The sequence below is a fragment of the Diabrotica undecimpunctata genome, chromosome 4 (assembly GCF_040954645.1).
Source record: "Diabrotica undecimpunctata isolate CICGRU chromosome 4, icDiaUnde3, whole genome shotgun sequence".
NCBI lineage: Eukaryota > Metazoa > Arthropoda > Insecta > Coleoptera > Chrysomelidae > Diabrotica > Diabrotica undecimpunctata.
In genome coordinates, this window is record NC_092806.1 from 91,850,176 (window position 1) to 91,871,319 (window position 21,144).

Here is a 21,144-nt window from a genome sequence, read left to right on the forward strand (position 1 = left end):
TTACTCTTTCCTCGCTCATATATTCATCTGTTTCGGTTACCTCATCACTTTCATCTTCAAGATTTTGTTCTCTCTCCTCTATATATTAAGTGTCTGACTAAAATGTTCCGCCCATCGATTTAATAAATCCTTAAATTATTTTCAGTTGGTGTTAACTTTGTGATAAAAACTTCTAAATTATCGCTCTCTATTAAGATGTTCTATATATTATTAAATGGTTTTGTTTTATTTTGTGTATTCTCTTCACTTCTCATTTTCTGATAATTCCCTTTGTGATTCTAACTCGTCGGGTAAGCATTTCCTTATTTGGTTTCATTCTTACAGTAACCATTCAATAATTTTAAAGAAACTGAACCATAAGTTCTATAAGATAGCTGCATAATCAACTATGGTGTTGAAAATTCCTAGTTAAAAAAATGAGGACAACGAATACATACATATTACTTAAATGAGAATGCTTCGATGGATGAGTAAAGTGATAAAAAATATGGAATGAAAAAAATATTATATTAAAGAAACTCTTGGTTAGCATCTACTGCTGACAAAAACAGGAAAACAGAAACTACAGATGGTTAAAACAGGTTAAACATTGAAATGGAAATTTCCCAATACAAATAATTGCTATTGATCTGAAGTTTCTGAAGCATCTTAATGTAATTACTATTTTTTTGGGAATAAGCCACAATTTTACTTTAAAATTAACTTTATTGGAAACTTCGAAAATCGTTGTCAAAATACAAAACATTAATAAATTAAACAAATTTTGATTTTGTTGCTTGATAAAAAATTCTTATAATAATTTAATTTTATCTGACTAATTTATATTGACAATTCAGTTTTTCTTCTAAGAATGAATCTTCGTTAGAAGAAAAAACATTTTTTTATATATCTTTTATTAAAAACTGATTATCCTTTGTCGTTTATAAATAAGGAATTTTCAAGAATAGACCTAATGGAACACAATAATTTAGAGCGGGATCCTATATCATTCACAAGAAATAATACGAGGAAAATAACAATAACAAAAGGATTATCGGAAAAACTTAAAACGATAGGAAATAAATTCAACATTCAAAATAGCTAACACATTGAGATCTATTTTATCTAAATTGTATTGGTATCACAAACCTTGAGAATGCAAACAATTTTATTTAAATGAAGCATCAAGACCATTAAACGTTAGAATAAGTGAACATCAATCTTATATTAAAAATAGAGAATTTGATAGATCGGAAATATGTAAACACGCTTGGGAAAATGAACATGAGTTCAATGGAAAGATTCAAGTATGTTCTGAAAGAAACAGACGGTAAAAATAGAAAAATCAAATCAAAAGATTTAAATTTCCAGATCTGGTTACCCATATTAAAAGAGGAAATCGATAGAAAGAAAATACCACTATTATTAAGTCAATAACATATTGAAGATAGATTATTTATATTTTAAAATAAAATACATAAAAAATCAGAGTAAAAAGTATTGAGAGTAAAAATACAGGTAAGACCAAATACTTACCATATAGGGATAGTATCATGAGGTTTTTTTCTTGGTTTTTTCCTCATGATTTACTATGGGATCACTAGCAGTAGAATGTTACTCTCATCATTGCATGTGGTTGTCTTTTTAAATTGGACCGAACCTGATTTTTTTTTCAGTTTGATTTATTCAAATGGAAAAAAATGAGGTCCGGTTTTAAAAAGCTAGTTCGTTTTATTCATATAAAAAAGTTCACCCTGCATACTGTTTTGAAAACTCTTATAAGAATTGTATAAGTTAGACATATAGGCAAATATAATGGCATATTTATTTTTTCCCCATACGATTACTTAATTTTTAATTAACAAAATCAAGTTTGACTATGAATTAAAGTTTGGCAAACTGAATCACAGATTGAATGCAGGTTATTTTAAATGATATTTTTTTTTCATTAACTCAAAAATCAAGCTGATTTTTTTTAGTTTGATTTATTCAAACTGAAAAAAATCAGGTCAGGTTATAAAAAGTTAAGACTTTTATAAATTACACAAATAGACAAATACAATGACACATTTATTTTTTCTTCATGCGACTACTTCATTTTTAATTAACAAAATCAAGTTTGACGATGAATTAAAAGTTTGGCAAACTTAACCACAGATTGAATACAGGTTATTTTAAATGATAATTTTATTTCTCATTAACTCAAAAATAAAGCTGATTTTTTTTTAGTTTGATTTATTCAAACTGGAAAAAATCAGGTCCGGTTGATAAAAATTAGTTCGTTTTGTTCATAAAAAAATTTCACCCTATATACGGTTTTTGAAAACTTATGAATTTTATAAATTAGACAAATAGGCAAATACAATGACATATTTATTTTTTCTCCATACGATTACTTAGTTTTTAATTAACAAAATCAAGTTTGACAATTTTATTTTTATTAACTCAAAAATAAAGCTGGTAATTACTGTAGCCTTTTCTTTTGAGAAAAAATATTATTACTTACAATACAGTACCAAAATTGTGACTCTTATTTTAAAGGTAACGTTTGTGGGTTTGAGTTTAAAAATTATTTTCTTATTTTATAGATGTCTTAGGTAAAGAAAACTAGTCCCTGTTAGAGGTAATGGATTTTAATAAGAGCTATTGTCGCCAAGGTAACCAATCACGACAAAGATTGTTACTTTGGCCGGCCAATCACAGCGCTCGTTATTAACTACGCTGTCATTGGCCTCTCGGCGGAAGATTGCTGAAAATTCTCAAACACAATGTGTATAAAAGAGCAGCACATCTTCCGATCGGGATCCAGTCGTCATATACTACTAGCCCCGCTAGACCTTGTTGGCCTGGTGTGCTACCACGCTACTTTGAGTTTTATTATTTAACCAATACCAATTTAGAAGTTAAATCAACAAGAGCACGAGAACCGGTGTATCGACTACGAACGCTCCCTGGCAGTAGAACACGACTTTTGAAATAGAAAAGACATTGGTCTTAGAACTATTTTAAATTGTGTCGAACTGACCACAGCGTTCTTTGGGACCTGTCACGGTAAAGAGCGAATAAAAGCCCCGACGGGGACTTATAATTGCTTTTCCGATCAGGGTCGAGCTGCGATTGCGCTTCGTCGCCAAAACCTTATGCAAATAGTAACTATAGGAAATACTGTTAGCGAAAGGTAGTGACACGAAGCGACGGGCGATACGACCGGCATTCTCGTGCTTCTCTCGAGAGTGGGAACGCGGCTACACGAAGTGAGAAGGCCGGCATTTCTGTGGAATTTGAGACATACACCACGCGTCAGAATTCTAACACAAATATTAAGTCATTGTAAGAATACTGTCTGTAAGAAAGCTAGAACTGTTTGATTCTGATTGCCGGTGTCCCCTCACCTACCACAGAGGCTCGGCGAAGCTTCTTATACGTAGAGGCCGGAATCCCAAATTAACTCCTTGAAACGAAGATGGACTCTCGAAACTTGAGATCCTCTTCGGGAGCGGCGGTCGTAGAACGTCCAGAAACTTCTGAAAACCAGGAGGACGTTACGACGGTACGACACTATGAGTCATGCCGATTCAGTACACAGGTTTACCTGTTATTTACAAGGTCATAGCTTTTGTCAAAATCCATTACCTATAAATATATATCTTTTGGGAAAACCCCTTTATCCGTTTAAATTAATAGTTATTAATTTAAACTGATATTATATAGTACATCCACTAATAATTTTCCAACATAAACATGTCTCATTCTGGTATCAAAGAGACCGCCTTTCAAATCAAGGTTGTCAGACATATTTCCTAAAATTCCTAAGGTTACATTTAAAAAATATTCTCTATTCTCTATTCGTTATTATTCAATTGCTAGTCAACGAACGACACTCTTAAAAAATAATATGAACATATTCTCAAAAAATATATATATAAATTAATTAACTAGGTACTAATATTTCCATGGACTCTTCACTAATGAATTAAAGCAACCGTGAACTTTGTATATATTACTTATATTCTAAGTAATTTTTTGAATATTGGCAACATTGTAGTCTGGAGAGAATTTGAACGTTCGACGTTGCCCTGTTGGTGAATTTAGCGGTAATACTTTTATAGATATAATGATCGACTTTTAAGAAATCAGACAACTTTTAAGAATCCAAGTTCTCAAAAACGGTTTCAAGAATTGTATTATTTTTTTCCAAATTTCATTGATTTTATACCTTACCTGGAAACATGAAAAATTGCAGATATATTAATAATGGTATTAAGGTTATATTCACTAATTTTAAACTCATGCATTATGGCAACAGCGAAACGCAAAGCCGTAAATTCTAATGAACACCTGTTTGTCTGGCTATGTGACACCCTAAAATATTTCCTTTTGCAGAGGCGGAGGCTTATTATAAGGTATAAGTAATATAAGTTATAAGTAATATTATATTTTTCTAGGATGGCATTTTTTAAGATGCCTCAACTTCTGTGTTATCAATAAATAATGACAATTATGTTAATGACAGCTCCGAATTAAAAAATAAAGATTTGCACGTACAATCCCAAAGAATAGTTTTAAATATGTATGAGTGTTTGAAAAAAGACAATATTGGGATGGATGATAATGCAATTGTTTAGAGAATTCATGTATTAAAAAAATCGGGTATAAGACGACATATACAATTATTAAATTAGGCACAGTTACAGATCATTCCTTAAAACGAAAGCGACCAAATAAAAAATTGGGTAGGATTGACACTGCTGCAAAAGACGTTATTCAGCGAACAGTTTACAATTGATAATGCAATTGTTTCGAGAATTCATGTATTAAAAAAATCGGGTATAAGACGATATATACAATTATTAAATTAGGCACAGTTACAGATCATTCCTTAAAACGAAAGCGACCAAATAAAAAATTGGGTAGGATTGACACTGCTGCAAAAGACGTTATTCAGCGAACAGTTTACAATTTTTACAAAGAAAATAGAGTGCCTACTTTAGAACTGATTCGTGAAAAATTAAGAGATTTCCCTGAATATAATTATATAGTCCGCCGAATTCAGTGATTGTTATGGATAATGCGTCGGATCATTCCCGCATATTAAATAAAATACCTAATAATAACACGAAAAAGGACGAAATTTTAAAATTTATGCAACTTAAAAACATCACTGTTCCTAAAAAGATTCCAGTAAAGAAAGAATTAATTAGAACGATCAAAAGTCGGAATTTTAAAAACGAATACGTTATTGACACCATTTGCAGCAGGCACGGCCATACTCTTTTGCGATTACCCTCATACTATTGCATTTTTAATCCAATTGAAATGGTTTGGGGTACCGTAAAAAAACGATTGCGAAAATATAATCAGTCACCAACATTAAGCGCAATGGCCATTGAGAATATTCGAGAAATAATTAGTGGCATTAATAGCGATGTGTGGAAAAATTGCGAAGCTCATGTTGTAAAAAGAGAAAACGAATATCCTGTTTTACCGGCAATAGCACCAATAGTTATCCAACCTGGGAACGATTCGACTTCAGAAGACTCCGACGATTCTTTTCAGTCCTTCTAATTAATTTCTTTACAGCTATCGCGATGCATCTTGAACACTAGTATTCATTATTATACAGTGTGTCGCATTTAAGATGAAGACACCTCTATATATCAGCTACTAAAATACATACAGATTTGACATTTTGCACAGTCATACATGTTGATAGTGCACATTTTTTTAAGATAGTCATCTGAAATTTAAATTTTAAACGCGGCTTACTGCGAATCCACAAACAGGGTAAATTTTCGATATTTTGCTTCGCGTTAGAGAAATCGGAAAAACTTATTTGGAAAAGTTGTTCCACTTATTGTAACCGCACATACCAAATTTCATGACAAAATTCGCAATTTTAGTTTTTCAGTATTATTTGTAATCTCGATCCTAAATCTACAATTGGCTGTCTAAAGATGCATCTCGGGACAGACAACTGTCCGTTTTAGAATCCTGACTACAATTGAAGAGCTTATTTCCAAAGTGTCTTAAATCCATATAATGAAATCCATGAAATTACAGATTTTCATACAAATTTAACATACAAATTATACAATTTTACAATTTTCATATGCACTTTTAAATGGTAAATAAGAAGTTGTTTTGGTACATATAACTTTATTCTAGACTTGAAGAAATCTATAAAGTTTAAAAAAAGAAAATTAAAAAAATCGAAATTTTGGATTTAAGACACTTTGGAAATAAGCTCTTCAATTAATGAAAAAAGTAAAAGTGCGAATTTTGACATAAAACTTTGTTATGTGGGGTTATAATAATATTTGGAACATCTTTTCCAAATAACTTTTTCAGATATCTCTAACTCGAAGCAAAATATTGAAGATTCACCCTGTTTGTGCATTAACAGAAGGCCGTGTTTAAAAATTAAATTTCAGTTGACTATCTTAATTGCTGGATAGACAATCTTTTAAAATTTTCTGACAGAATGAGCCATTATTTACAGATAATTGTAAAAAAATATTATGGTTTATGTAAAAACTAAATAATAAGTCCAATATTCTTATAAATCACTAAAATTAACAAGCTTTAATTTGAAAGAATTAATTTGTTATTTATTCGATGTTGTGAGCCCGCTCCCATTTGAAAAAAAAAACTGATTCTGTCCTTTGAAGAGTCCTATTCAAAAATGCCCCGTTTAAACAAATCGAAGGTTGAAGGGTGCCGGACATTTTTGCCGGAAACAATTCAAATTCAAAAGATCACCTTTTTCTGCTACGGAAAATATTGCTCCGATTTCTCACCAAAATTAATGTTGATACTTTAGTTTAGAAACTCTTGAATCTCAAAAATACTCATTTACATATTTTTCAAGCCTCGAAAATGCATATAGGTATCGCATTTTTCGGATTTTAAATCGCCTATATCTCCAAAACTATTAACTTTTGAGAAAAATGACATAGATCTTATTTAGAGTCACCCAAAAACCTAAAAAATATTTTTTGGAGCACAAATATTTTGAATTTGTTTAAAAAATTGTTTAAACAATTTCTGCCCAAAAATTGAGAAATTTTCCTGAATATAATTATGTAAAAATTAATAAAAATTAAACAATTTTTCTTGAAATATGCGTTTGATAACTGATCCCATTTCTTAATTTCCACGCCAATGGTCGGCATTGGCATCAAAGAATCTCAAAAGCCGACGCTTGGCAAATTGACGATTGAAAAAGTATAACTGATTCAGAGATTAAATTTAATTCCTATTGCCAAATGAGATTTAATGACATGGGATTAGAAAAACGGTAACTTTTAGCACAGGTAAAACTTATTACTTAAACAATTCTTGGTACGAAACAGTACTAGTAATAAATGCAACCTTAACTGAATATTTCCATAAAATATAAAAAATATGTTCAAATAAAAACTAACATTATAATAAATAATCTAATCTGAGCCATCTATGTCATCTTCTGATTCATCAGTAGTAGCTTCGCCTAGATTCACAACTACTGGTTACATGGTAATATCAATGAAGTTATCAAAGTTCCACATATTCTTCTCTTCTTTCACTACATGCTCGATACATTTTATTATTTTATTTAAGCAGATTTTTTACACCATTGCTACTTCATTATTATTTAAGCCCACATAAGTTATAACGGGTTTAACTCACAACGGTATGGCGGCAATCGAACTACAATAATTACTCCTCGTTCTTGCGCTATTTCATTTACTACATATTTAACATATTTATCTTTATGACACCGTGCTCAAGTTTAGTAACTCGATTTTCAAAATTGGTTCATTGCTAATATGGCTAATAATAAAACGTTTTCCTTTTCCAAATTGGGATTTTAAACCTGTCGCCAAACGATCTAGGAAAGCTTGTCGTTTGTTTATGACGGATTCACATTTAAATTCTGCCAAATTCTTGTCACAGTATTAGAGTCACTAGTCACAGTTAAGTAAAATAACTTTGATCGGACAGTGTGTTCCCGAGGCTTCGATTTGTTCTACGAATACTAATGGGAAACCATCGAAATCTAAGTATCCAAAGGAGCCTGTTGAGATGGTGATTAAAACGTGCCAAGATCTTGATGATGAACGAACTAAAAAAGTGAAGTATATGCTGGTAGAATTTCAAGATGTTTTCGCCATTGATAAGAATGATAAGGACAAAACAACCATAGTAAAGCATAATCAAACAGTCCATGGACATCACCAGTAGTGCTAGTAAAGAAGAAAGATGGTTCAACGCGTTTTTGTATTGACTACCGACAGCTCAATGCGGTAACTAAAAAAGATAGTTATTCTTTGCCAGAATAGACGATACTTTGGATACACTTTCTGATTCTCGTTGGTTCTCCGCACTCGATCTGAAAAGTGGATATTGGCAAGTAGACATGGAGCCAGCTGATCGTGAAAAAACCGCATTCTCGATAGGATTAGGGCTTTGGCAGTTCACAGTTATGCCTTTTGGTTTATGTATTGCCCGGGCCACATTTGAAAGATTAATGGAGGCAGTTTTAAGAGGTCTAACATGGACTGGTTTATTTGGATGATGTAATTGTAGTTGGAAGATCCTTCGATGAACATGCCAATAATCTGACAGAAGTCTTTCAACAATTGCGGGCAGCGAATTTGAAGTTAAGTCCGAAGAAATGTCACTTGTTTCTACGAGAAGTGAAGTACTTAGGACATATTGTAGCAAGTAATGGTGTAACAGCTGATCCTGAAAAACTTGCAGCAATGAAGGATTGGCCGGTACCAAGAGATAAACACGAAATTAGAAGTTTTCTTGGCCTATGTACATATTACCGACGTTTTGTCAAAGGATTTGCCAACATCTCCAAGCCATTAACAAAGTTGACAGAAGAAGGCACATAATATACATGGAGCGAATAGTGTTAAAAAGCTTTCGAACAATTACAAATGGCGCTGATCAGTGCACCGATTTTAAGCTACCCTAGATAGGCAGGAAAATTTGTGTTGGACACCGATGCAAGCAACAGTGAAATAGGAGCTGTTCTCTCCCAAATCCAAGATGGGCAGGAGAAAGTCATCGCTTACTTTAGCAAAGTCTTGTCGAAACCAGAAAGAAACTATTGCGTTACTAGGAGAGAATTTCTAGTCGTAGTGTAAGCTTGCAAGCATTTCCATAAATACTTGTATGGCAGAAAGTTTCTTCTTCGCACGGATCACGCTGCTCTAAAATGGCTCCTACAATTCCGTAGTCCAGAGGGCCAGATGGCAAGATGGTTAGAACGATTACAAGAATATGATTACGAGATCGAACACAGGGCTGGCAGAGTTCATTCAAATGCTGATGCCCTTTCGAGACGGCCGTGCAGTGCAAATTGTAATCACTATCTTAAATTAGAAGAACGACTTTGCCCCGTGAGACGAACCGCCATCATTAATGATCAATGGCAGCCTCAACAGCTACAAGACGCTCAAGCAGATGATCCATGTATAAAAAGAGTATTGGGTTGAATGCGTCGAAGTGAAAGACCTTCTTGGCAAGACATTAGTGCATGTAGTCCAGAAGTCAAGTGTTACTGGAGCCAATGGAATTGCCTAGTACTAAAAGATGATCTTCTGTATATAACCTTTGAGAACGATGATGGTACAGAATCTAAGCTTCAGTTGATTGTACCTAAAAGTAAAGTGTCAGAAGTATTGCGTCAGTTGCATGACGGTGCATCAGGTGGACACTTTGGTATCACGAAGACTCTGCAAAAGGTTCGAGAATAGTTCTATTGGGTGAACTGTAAAGATGATGATGCCGGAAATGTGAACTGTGTGCAACCAGTAATGACCCAGTTGGTAAAAAGAGGGCACCCATGAAACAGTACAATGTTGGTAGTCCTATGGAACGAGTAGCAATCGACATTGCAGGTCCACTTCCAGAGACAAATAATGGAAATAAAATCCGTAAACTAATTTTCGAAACCAAATTCAGATTTTTTCTTTAATCTGTGCCTTCTAAGAATTGCAAGGCAAAACAGACGTTGATAAAGATGTTATTAGAGACATGGGGAATCTAAAATTTGCATTCCCCAACATATCTCCTCAACTAAGCAAAAATCCTAGCGAATTGGTTTCTGGTACTCGTACAGAGTAAATCGGAATAAAAAGCGACTGTGAAATCCGTTCTGAAGAGGCCTATTAGGCCGAAATACGTATAAGCGGATACACAGACGCACTATACGTGAAATCAAATCTTAACTGTCTTTTCCTGAATGAAAGAAGAACCGAAAGATGGGTAAACACCTGTCCAAAGTTGTATCAGAACATCAAAGAGATTGCGACCAGCACATTCATTTATTCCTAATGGCCTACCGCTCGGCCGTGAATGAAACTACAGATCAGACTCCAACCTGCCCGATGTTAGGTCGTTCTTTCTGAGGGGTTCATGCAGAGCTGGAGAGTCCTGTAGATTTCGCCATCCTGGGCCTACATATAGAGTTGCTGATCGGGACGCTCAGATCTAAGAGGGGGCAGTGTTACGAACATGCATTCTACGTAGCCCATATAACGGTTGCAAGCCGGGACGAGAATGATCTGTCCTTCTAGATGCGACAAGAACTGTCGACCGCTAGAAAGTTCGACCCCACAAGCGATGAGACGAATTAGAGGTTGGCTACTCCAGAATGTTCGAGTACATAGTGACTTTCATATATAAGCCTACCTTCTAGGAGTTAAGTTTAGTTGCTAAGATATTTTCGTGCTGTAAACTGTAAATAAATATACTTATATAAATTCGAACCGCTCGTTTTATTTAAAAACGCTACAGTATTTTCTTTATTTAACCATGTGTAATATGTATGTTTTTTTTTTCATCTCTTCGAAATTCTGATATTTGTTTCAGATACTTTCTGCGCCATAAAATTATTTATTCTTTTTCAATAAGGGTACTATCCCTCTTTCTCTTTAAATGCCTAAAGTTCATTTCACGTAAAGTACGTAACAAAACATGTCTTGATATTTTTGGAGTATTTTCATTAGATTGAAGAGAAGAAGCAATTTTTTTATAGTTGGTAATTTCTTTTTAAAATAAAATTCATGTACTGCACGCCGAATGGCCTGTTTGGTTGTATCATCCAATTTTCTTTGTTTACTTCCTCTTTTCTCAACCTTTAAAGTTTTATTATCGTTGGTTTCATCGTTTGTTTTAATTACTCTGTACATACTAGCTTCCGAAACTTTTAACGAAATACAACATAATATAACTACATCGCTTATATTTATATTTTGTTCTCCTACTCGAAATCCTTCAAACACATTTCCGATCATAGTTTTTTCTTCGGGTGTTAAATTGTGATGTTTCGTATTGATAAACGGTTCAATATTAGTAGTGTCTGTCATATTTATTATTTGTCACCAAATTGAATTAAACTAAATTACTCACAATTCACAAAAATTAAACGTAAAAGCTCCTTCCACTATAATAATATATAATAATACAAATAATACTACAAACAATTCTGTTCTCTGCTTTATGAAACCCCTGTCAGTGTGCTTATGAAATAGACTTAGAGATAACAGACAATAAAATAGCTACCCAAACAATGGCGTTGTTGAGAGTTACATCGTCTTAATTTGCAACTACGTTGTTGAGATCTCAGAGATTATCTACCCTTAGAGAAATATATAAACTACAACATTGAAAAAACATTTGAACAGTTAAAAAAATAGACCAGTCAAATTATTAAACTCTATTTCATATAAAATGAGATCGCTTCTATCTAATCGTATATTCTTTGAATAGTCAGAAAAAGAAGGTTTTTGTCAATTTTTAAAATATTAAACAGATTCTGCAATAATCCAATAATTTGTTTATTAAATAATAATTAAATTTTCTCCTTTTGTCGGAACAAAAATATTTTTTTCTAAAAGGTAAACATCTAATTTTACTGGTCTGTAAAAAATCATTAAAACACGAGTCACTTGCTACAATTCTGGCACTTTACTTTAGGCATATATTTATTACTAATATAAATATTATTTAGCAATATAAAACTGTATAAAACTTGTACGTTTTGAAATTAGGGAAATTGGCAAAAGGGTTGTATTATTTAAAATGTAGCATGAGCTGCCAAACTTTTAATTCATAGTCAAATTTGATTTTTTTATTTAAAAATTAAGTAATCGTGTGGGTAAAAATATAAATATGCCATTATATTTACGTATTAGTTTAATTTGTAAAATTCTTATTAGAGTTTTCAAAGACCGTATACAGGGTGAAACATTTTTAATGAACAAAACAAACTAATGTTTTAAAACCGGACCTAATTTTTTTCCATTGTAAATAAATCAAACTGGAAAAAATCAGATCTGGTTTGTTTGTTAAATGTCAAATTAAATGTTTGTTCAAAAACATTTAATTTTTGCAAGGAAAGATACATTTTTCTACATATATGTTTAATTTTTCTACACTTTTAATTCATAGTCAAATTTGATTTTTTAAATTAAAAACTATGTACAGTGCACAGATTCTAAACATGCCGGTGGGAGATGGCTTCTATGCGTTGTATTATAGTTGGTGTATGAGAGAAAAAGTTTTCGGAATAATGAAATAACAAATTTTATATTATTATTTGTTATTTCATTATTTTGAAAACTTTCTCTCATACATCGACTATAATACAGCGCATAGAAGCCATCTCCCACCGGCACATTTAGAATCTGTGCACTGTAATCGTATGGAGAAAAAAATAAATATGTCACAAAGTTGATTTTGTAGATATAATAGATGACCTGGACGTACATCGTTTTTTTTTGTTGTTGTAGGGTATCCACTTTATATTAGAGAGTAGAGTTTAGATTATTCTGTGTTCTTCTTTTACAGAGTGTATAAATCAATTTTTCATTATTCATGCCGACATTTTCTATCCCAATAAATAAGTGACATTTCATCTCATCTATTTTAAAAGACAAGTTTTCTCCCGCACCTTGGTTTTTATTTCAGTCCATGAGTGCTCGGTATGACGCATTGTCTATAACGATGAAAGAATTTGGTTCAATGTTGGGTAATATCATTGAAAACCAACCTTTGAAATTTTTCGTATGACATAGGAAGACCGATAATAAGGCTTAAATATCACCGTCATTTCTGAGAACTTAGTACCTTAGTGTAAATAGCATAGATGGTGTGGTTATGACAGCATATCCATTATTTTGTTATGTATGACATGTAGACCAGGCGGATCTGTAAAAAATCGACTAAATTTATATATGAGAGGTGGCATTCGGATTTTTGCAGAAATAGTTAGGTGATAACTTCGGTAATAATAATTGACTTATCCTGCCCCTCAAATAGATCGGGAACATAAATAAAAATAAAATATTTAAAAATTACTAAAAACATCGATTTTTTTTTCTTTTCTTGTTTATAACTTTAAAACAATTAATTTTGGAGCAAAGTCGTAAGGAAATAAAATAGCGACAATTAAATTTTCTCTAAGATACAGCTGGCTAAAAATGTTTTAATTTATTACCGTTCTTGCAAAACAGCAATAAATACAATCAAATGTGAAACATACCTGTTCTTATTCAATGTTTTTCAACCACTTAAATTACACGAAGGACCTTCATAATTCGTCTAAAAAATTTTTATAACGTAATAAAACAGTCCTCAAAATTTCATTAAAATCGATTTAACAAATTTCACATAATAATTTTGCAATCTAATTTTTTTTAAATTGAATTTTTTTAAAATCTTGCACAACAACTATATCGTATGGAAGATTGCCATTTTTTTTAGTTATAAAAATGTAATTAAACTATGTAACGTACTTTATGTAATTGAAATCAGATTATTTGGACGATATTAGGAATGTCCTAAAATTATAAACAATTTTTGGGCTCATAAACAAATAGAATATCTCGGTAACTATTAGCTTACATTAAATTCAGGAAACGGCGTTATAAAAGACTTGGTAAGACTTTTCTTTTAAATTAAAAAAAGTTGAATTGCGAGCAATGGTTCCTAAGATACAACGGTTACCTTTTTCTTTCGGAGTTCTTTCTCGATAAAAATTTTCATACCTAACTTTAAGATATTTATAACATATTTTAATAATAAAAACCATCGGTATTGCGTGCGAAAAATACCGAAAAAATTAAGTTGAAGAAAATTGGTCAAATATCAAAATCGGTATACGTAAAAAATGTATTGTCTCAGCTTCCAATGAAGCAATTTTCTTCATTTTTTTTTTAAACCAATTTAACTCGAATAGAACCATCTAAAAAATGCATTACCAAATGCCAGAGATGCTTTAGTTAATAATTAAATAAATAAATTTGTTTATTTCCCCCTAAAATCAACACCCCTCGTAGAGGAAAAAATCAATTTACCAACAATGTGTGCGCCGTAGAAAAAATATTTCAAATAAAAAATGTAGCTAAGACAATTTTGAATAAATGTGTTTATTAGCACTTTTTGTGTAAAATAAACTGTTCTCTCAAAAATATCGCTTAGCGACGATTATCGATTATCGAAGCGACGCGGATACGAGCGCGAAATTAATTTTAAATAAAATTTCTATCAATTCGACGGTAAAAATTCGATATCTTTTGATCATAGTGTCATATCGACAAAAATCAAAAAACGTTTTAAAGGTGAGAAGTGCAGCTTTCTTATGTTATTTCTAAGTCGGTTTCAATAAAAGTGTTAAATAAATAAACGTTGCGCGATTTTTACCATTTTTTATGATTCTCGCAAGATCATTAAAATTTATTACTCTTCCAATAAACGGTCACTATGGAATTTCCGTTTTTAAAGCTCAATCTTTAAAACCTATGGCATCACATTTTGGTTATGATTATTGGCAACAAATGTGAGACATTAGAAATTTTTAGAGGTTCGGTGGCATTTTCTTCTCTGACGACTGGAGTATAAATAAATAAATTTATTTATAACAAAACTAAATCTCTGGCATTTGGTAATGCACTTTTTAGATGGGTCAATTCGAGATAAATTGGATTAAAAAAGATGAAGAAAATTGCTTAATTGGAAGCCGAGAAAATACATTTTTTACGTATACCGATTTTGATATTTAAAATTCAATTTGTTCAACTTAATTTTTTTGGTATTTTTCACAGGCAATACCATTGCTCGTAATTCAAGTTTTTTTAAGAAACGTCTTATAAGTTAATAATTACCGAGATATTCTATTTGTTTATAAGGCAAAAAATTGTTTATAATTTTGCAAAAAATTGGCGAATTTCTATATGGTCTAGTTTTTGTTGTGTAAGATTTTAAAAAAATCCATTTTTGAAAGCAATTTTTTTTTTAAATTTAAGTTGGAAAATTATTATGCGAAATTTGTTAAATCGATAGTAGGGCTACTATCGGCAACGTTCAAGCTACTAGAACGACTTATCTATAACAGAATTAGTCCAAAGCTACTTGAATCAATACCGGTTGATCAGGCAGGTTTCCGACCGAAAAGAAGCTGCGCAGATCAGGTTCTTTCACTTACCACATTTATTGAGGCAGGGTTCCAGAGAAAACTTAAAACTGCAGCCGCATTCATAGATCTAACAGCGGCCTACGATACAGTCTAGAGAGAAGGCATGATATACAAGCTCCTCCGTACAATCTCCTGTAAATCCACCGCTCGAATAATCAACAGCATGCTAGCCGACCGAACGATTCAAGTAGTCATGGGAACCGACATCAGCACTCCAAGAAAACTGAAGAATGGACTGCCTCAGGGATCTATATTAGCTCCTCTTCTCTTTAGTCTGTACATCGCTGATATACCAGAAACCAGATCAAGGAAGTTTGGTTATGCCGACGACTGGGTCCTTGCAACAAAGTGTAAGTCATTTGAACAAACAGAAGAAATCCTTACGGCAGACTTACACACAGTGGGAAAGTATTTCCGTAAATGGACGCTCCAACCAAACGCTACCAAAACAGAGGTTTCCAGTTTTCATCTAAATAGCAAGCTTGCAGGAAGAACACTGAACATCCAATTCGAAAACACCACACTCGCTTACAATAAAACACCAAAGTACCTTGGGGTGACTCTTGACAGAACCCTATCTTTCAAGGAACATCTGTCAAAAACAGCGGAAAAACTTAAATCCAGAAACATCATCCAGAAGCTGTGCGGCACAGGGGGAGCATGGGGAGTATCGGCTTCCACCTTGCGATCATCCGCCCTGGGCCTTGTTTTCTCAACCGCAGAATACTGCTCTTCAGCCTGGCTTAACAGCCCACATATACACAAGGTAGATGCCCAATTGAACAGTACAATGAGAATGATTGCTGGTGTTATCAAATCCACCCCTACGCAATGGCTCCCAGTACTGAGCCACATTCCACCACCCAAAATACGGCGCATACACTCCCTCACTAGTGAGTACAAAAAGATACTTAGTAACGAGTTCCTGCCAATTCATCAAGATATAGATGCTGCCAATGGTAACCGTTTACGCTCCAGACGACCGTCAATAAAAACAGCACATATTGCTGTAGAAAATGAGTTAAACTTAACGACCACTTGGACTCGAGAATGGACGGAACAACAAAATAGCAGCTTACCCTGCATCACACAAAAACCCCCAGGTTTTGACTTACCACGCAACGCATGGACTATGCTGAACCGAATCAGAACCCAACACGGCAGATGCGGTTACATGATGCACAAATGGAGTAAACGACCATCCCCACTCTGTGACTGCTGACAACCCCACACCATCTGCCACATTACAGAACAGTCTCCCACAAGATCTTATCAAGGCAGGTCAGAGGATTTCCTAATGGCGACTCCAGAGTCGATAGAATATATAAATCAGTTAAGATGTTCGTTTGTAATTATATATGTAATGTTTTATACAAAATATATGTAAATTTAAATGTAAATGTGTCAAGTGCCATATGATAAATAAATAATAAATGTTAAATCAATTTTAATGAAATTTGAAGGACTAATTTACTATATTATAAACATTTTCTCAACAAATTATAAATGTTTTTATTCCTTAATGTAATCTAAGTGGTTGAAAAACATTGAATAAGAAAAGGTTTGTTTCTACCTCTTTTTTGTATTGATTGCTATTTTGCAGCAACAGTAATAAATTAACATTTTTAACCAGCCGTATTTTACAGAAAATTTAATTGTCATTTTACACTTCTCCAAGAAATTAACGCACTACTTTGAAATATTAAAATATTTTATTAGCGTTAATAAAAATTTCCATTGTAATGTTATATTTTGCAATCCCCTTGTATATGCTATTCGTACACTTTATATTTATTGACTGTGTTTTATCGCTATAGTTTTTTTTTTGCAACAAAACAAAAAGAAGCAAAAAACGTACTAATTCTATAAATGTACTAATTTCCAAGTGTTCACGAATTTTATTCGGCTACTGTTTAATTGTTGATTATTGTTAATTGTGTTTATTATGGAGCGTCAATCACCTAATTTAACCCGAGATGAATGTGCCCAAGCAGTGATACTGTCGGAAGAAGGTTGGAGTTACCGAAGAATTGGTCGTCGGTTTAATGTGTCCTACACATACGTCTCACGGGTATTAGAAAGATTCCTCGAAACAGGGGATCATACTCGCAGACCAGGGCAAAGACGAAATCCCTATTCAAGATCGATTTTTTAAAAATTTCTGCTCTTCGACAACGTTTTGTAACACATCAAAGTCTACAAATTCAGCTTCGAGACGTACATGCTATACAAATTAGTACTGAAACTGTTCGCCAGTGACTTAGGGAATGCAACTTAACACCCAGGATTGCCGCCCGAGGTCCTCTATTAACTGCAGAGCATCGAAGGGGGAGACTACATTTTGCCAGAGAACACGTTAATTGGCTAGAGGCTGACTGGGAACGAGTGCTATTTACTGATGAATCCTGATTTTGTTTGTACAATAACGACAGACGTATTTGTGTGTTGCGATGACCCAACGAACGATATGCTCAGTGTAACTTCTCACACACCACATTTTTTGGTGGATGATCCGTTATGGTGTGGGGTGGTATTTCTTTGACCGCACGTACGGACCTAGTGGTCATACAAATTGGAATTGTTATAGCTGAAAGGTACATATTGAAGATCCTAGAGCAACATGTAGTACCATTCGCTCCTTATATCGGTGAAAATTTCTTACTAATGCAAGATAATGCCAGACCTCACGCTGCACAGATCGTCAGAAATTATCTAGAAGAGGTAGAAATTAACACTATGGAATGGCCAGTACATAGTCCGGATTTAAATCCGATTGAAAATCTCTGGGATATCCTTGGTAGGCGATTAAGAGCGACACCGATCCAACCAAACAACTTACAGGAAGTGGGAGAGAGGCTGATCCAGATTTGGAGAGTCTAGATTTTGGAACTAGGCCAAAATGAAATACGGCAATTAATTTTAGTTATACGTAGTAGAGGTGGAAACACTCGTTATTGAGACTTTTTTCATATTTTAGTTTACTTTTCTTATCATTAATTTTTTTAAATTTTCCGTTTTATTTATTTTTTTTGTCCTATACTTCAACATTTCTGATGATTAGACAAATTGTTATAAATACCAATAAAATGTAGAATAAATCTGGTGAAGTTTTATTTTTTATGCTTTGCCTGTTAACAAATATAATTGATTTATTGAAGTGGTGCGGTAATTTCTTGGAGAAGTGTGTTTCCTTACAATTTTGATCAAAATGAATTGTTTTAAAGTTAACAAGGAAAGTAGAAAAAAATCTATGTTTTTAGTAATTTTAATATGTATTTTAATTTTTTTATTAATATTCCCGACCTATTTGAGAGGGAGGATAAGTGAATTATTATTACTGAAGTTATCACTTATCAGTTATTTCTGCAAAACTCCGAATGCCACCTCTCACATCCACCTCAAAACGAAGGCCAACTAGTCAACCGAGGCGTACCACAGAGCGTCAATATAGGTGCTTTAGACTACTGGTTCTACGAGACCGTTTCTACTACGCGTCAGATCGGTCTAACAAACGTTGTTCTGTGGTACGTAATAATCTAATGTTGCAAAAATACTTAAATACGCGTTCCTATACACAGATTTTTATAGTTGGATACACTCCTTGAAATTAACCAATGGTTTATGATTCGACACAAGTAGTCACTCCTAAGAAAATATTTTCTCATCGTACATTTTATATAATAGGCATTTATAAAAATAATTGCCATAATCAGAAAATATATCATAAACACTATTAAATAAAAATTTAACTCACTTGAACATCCGTACCAAGGGGTCCACATCCTTCGGGTTTCTTAACTTTTGGCTTCTTTTGCCTTTCATTGAGCATATTTAACGTTATAGCGGATTTAATGTTTGGTTGATACTGCAATTCAGGAGGTAAAAACACTTTGGTGTTACAAAAATCTGGTTGTTGTTGAAAATACATTAGTGGAATACGCGCATCACTTGGAAAATCTTTTAAATCGTAGTTTGTCGACCTCGTAAGTAGGAGACCAGACGCCAGATCACAAAGAGCCCATAATTTCTGAATAGAAAAAAATAATAGCACATTAAATATGTATTTATAATTTCTAAAAACAACTCTTAATTAAGATTAATAATTTTTATAAAGAATTAGTTTCTTGAGGTTTAACTTTAACTTTGCGCAAATATTTATCTTGTTCCTACTGCATTTAGCCCACGGCGTATTCTGTAGTTACACCAAAAAGGAATAATTTCATGAACATAATTTTTGGCAACAGAATGACTATATTTAATGCATTTATAACAATATCAATGTTTTATATTTTATACTTTTTGTAAAAATAAAGTTTTATCTTTAAATTTTTTTTGTGAAGAGACCAATTTATGAAGACCGGCTGGTACAAAAATTTTTAGTTACTACTCTTCAGTCTAATTGTATTCAGTATAAGGAAATGCCTTGAGTTCAAAGACACCCAAATTACCAACATGTTAGCGATTTTAACAGGGGTAGAATTGTTGCCTATAGAGATATGGGTTTGTCGTATCGCGAAATTGGTCGTCGTGTTAATTGTACGGCGATGACGGTTATGCTTGTGTGTCGTGTGTGGACAAACGAAGTTAGAGAAACACGACGAAGGCCAACTAGTCAACCGAGTCGTACCACAGAGCGTCAAGATAGGTGCTTTAGACTACTGGTTCTACGAGATCGTTTCTACTACGCGTCTGATCGCTGACCAGTAGTTTTGAGTAGAAGGTAGACTTGTTACCACGTGTGCACTATACCGTTGCATTCGAGCCTTTGGACTGGTTTCATTCCCCCAACTAGTACTTCCTTTGTCTGCGGACCACTGGCATCAACGTTTAAATTAGTGCAGAGAACGACAGCATTGGTTGGCAGAATGACATAGTGTAGCATTCAGCGATAAATCTCGATTATGTTTAGGAATGCATGATGGTCGGAGAATAGTAATTCGCCGCCGTGGAAAGCGACGAGATATCGGGTTTGCTGTTGAGAGATTCATAATAGGTGGTGATTTTAATGTAAATTTTGGCCAATCCAAGAAAAGATATGAAGCAATACATAGCTTTGGAACTAGAAATGATGATATGCTGGAATTCGCAACAGCATTATAATAGTGATTGTTAACACATTTTTTCAGAACAGAGGAAGTCAACTTATCACATACAAAAGTAGACAAAACTGTATATGCGTGAATGTAAGGAGTCTAAGGTAATAGTTAGTGACACTGTGAGCCAACAACATAGATTGCTTGTACTGAACATCGAAGAAAAAGCGAAACAAAACCTAAAATATCGTAAAGGAATACAAAAAATCAAATGGTGGATGGTAAAACGTGAGCATGAAGACCTATTCGGGGCAAAAATCGTAGATAAAATGTGCTAGAACATGAAAGGAAGTCCTAATACTACTTGGAGTAATATGGCTAATAGAAATTTTGCTATTGAAATAATTAAGAAAACCTCGGTAAAAAAATTTAAGAATAAACCGACCTGATTTTAATTAAACGAGGTTCAAGAAAAAATAAAAGAGAAGGGGAAATTATATAAACTTGATACTAGAGAGAGTGAAGCAATTATACATAAAAAAGTCAAACGTAGAGTAAACAAAGCAAAATATGTGAATCAGATTAGGTGTATACGGGAACAAAACAATAAAATACTAGTTCACTAAAAGCGAGGAAAAAGTACGTTGACAGTTTATTAAA

At 33.2% G+C, this 21,144-nt stretch overlaps 1 protein-coding gene across 2 annotated transcripts in view; it reads right to left on the reverse strand.

The window, feature by feature from the left end:
- pds5 (cohesin associated factor B pds5) overlaps window positions 1–21,144 on the reverse strand; it is a 214,996-nt gene that overhangs the window by 50,770 nt on the left and 143,082 nt on the right. For both annotated transcript variants that reach the window (XM_072529909.1, XM_072529908.1), the window contains exon 6: window positions 19,206–19,478. In XM_072529909.1, the coding sequence (XP_072386010.1) occupies window positions 19,206–19,478 (273 nt within the window). The remainder of the gene's footprint in view (window positions 1–19,205; window positions 19,479–21,144) is intronic.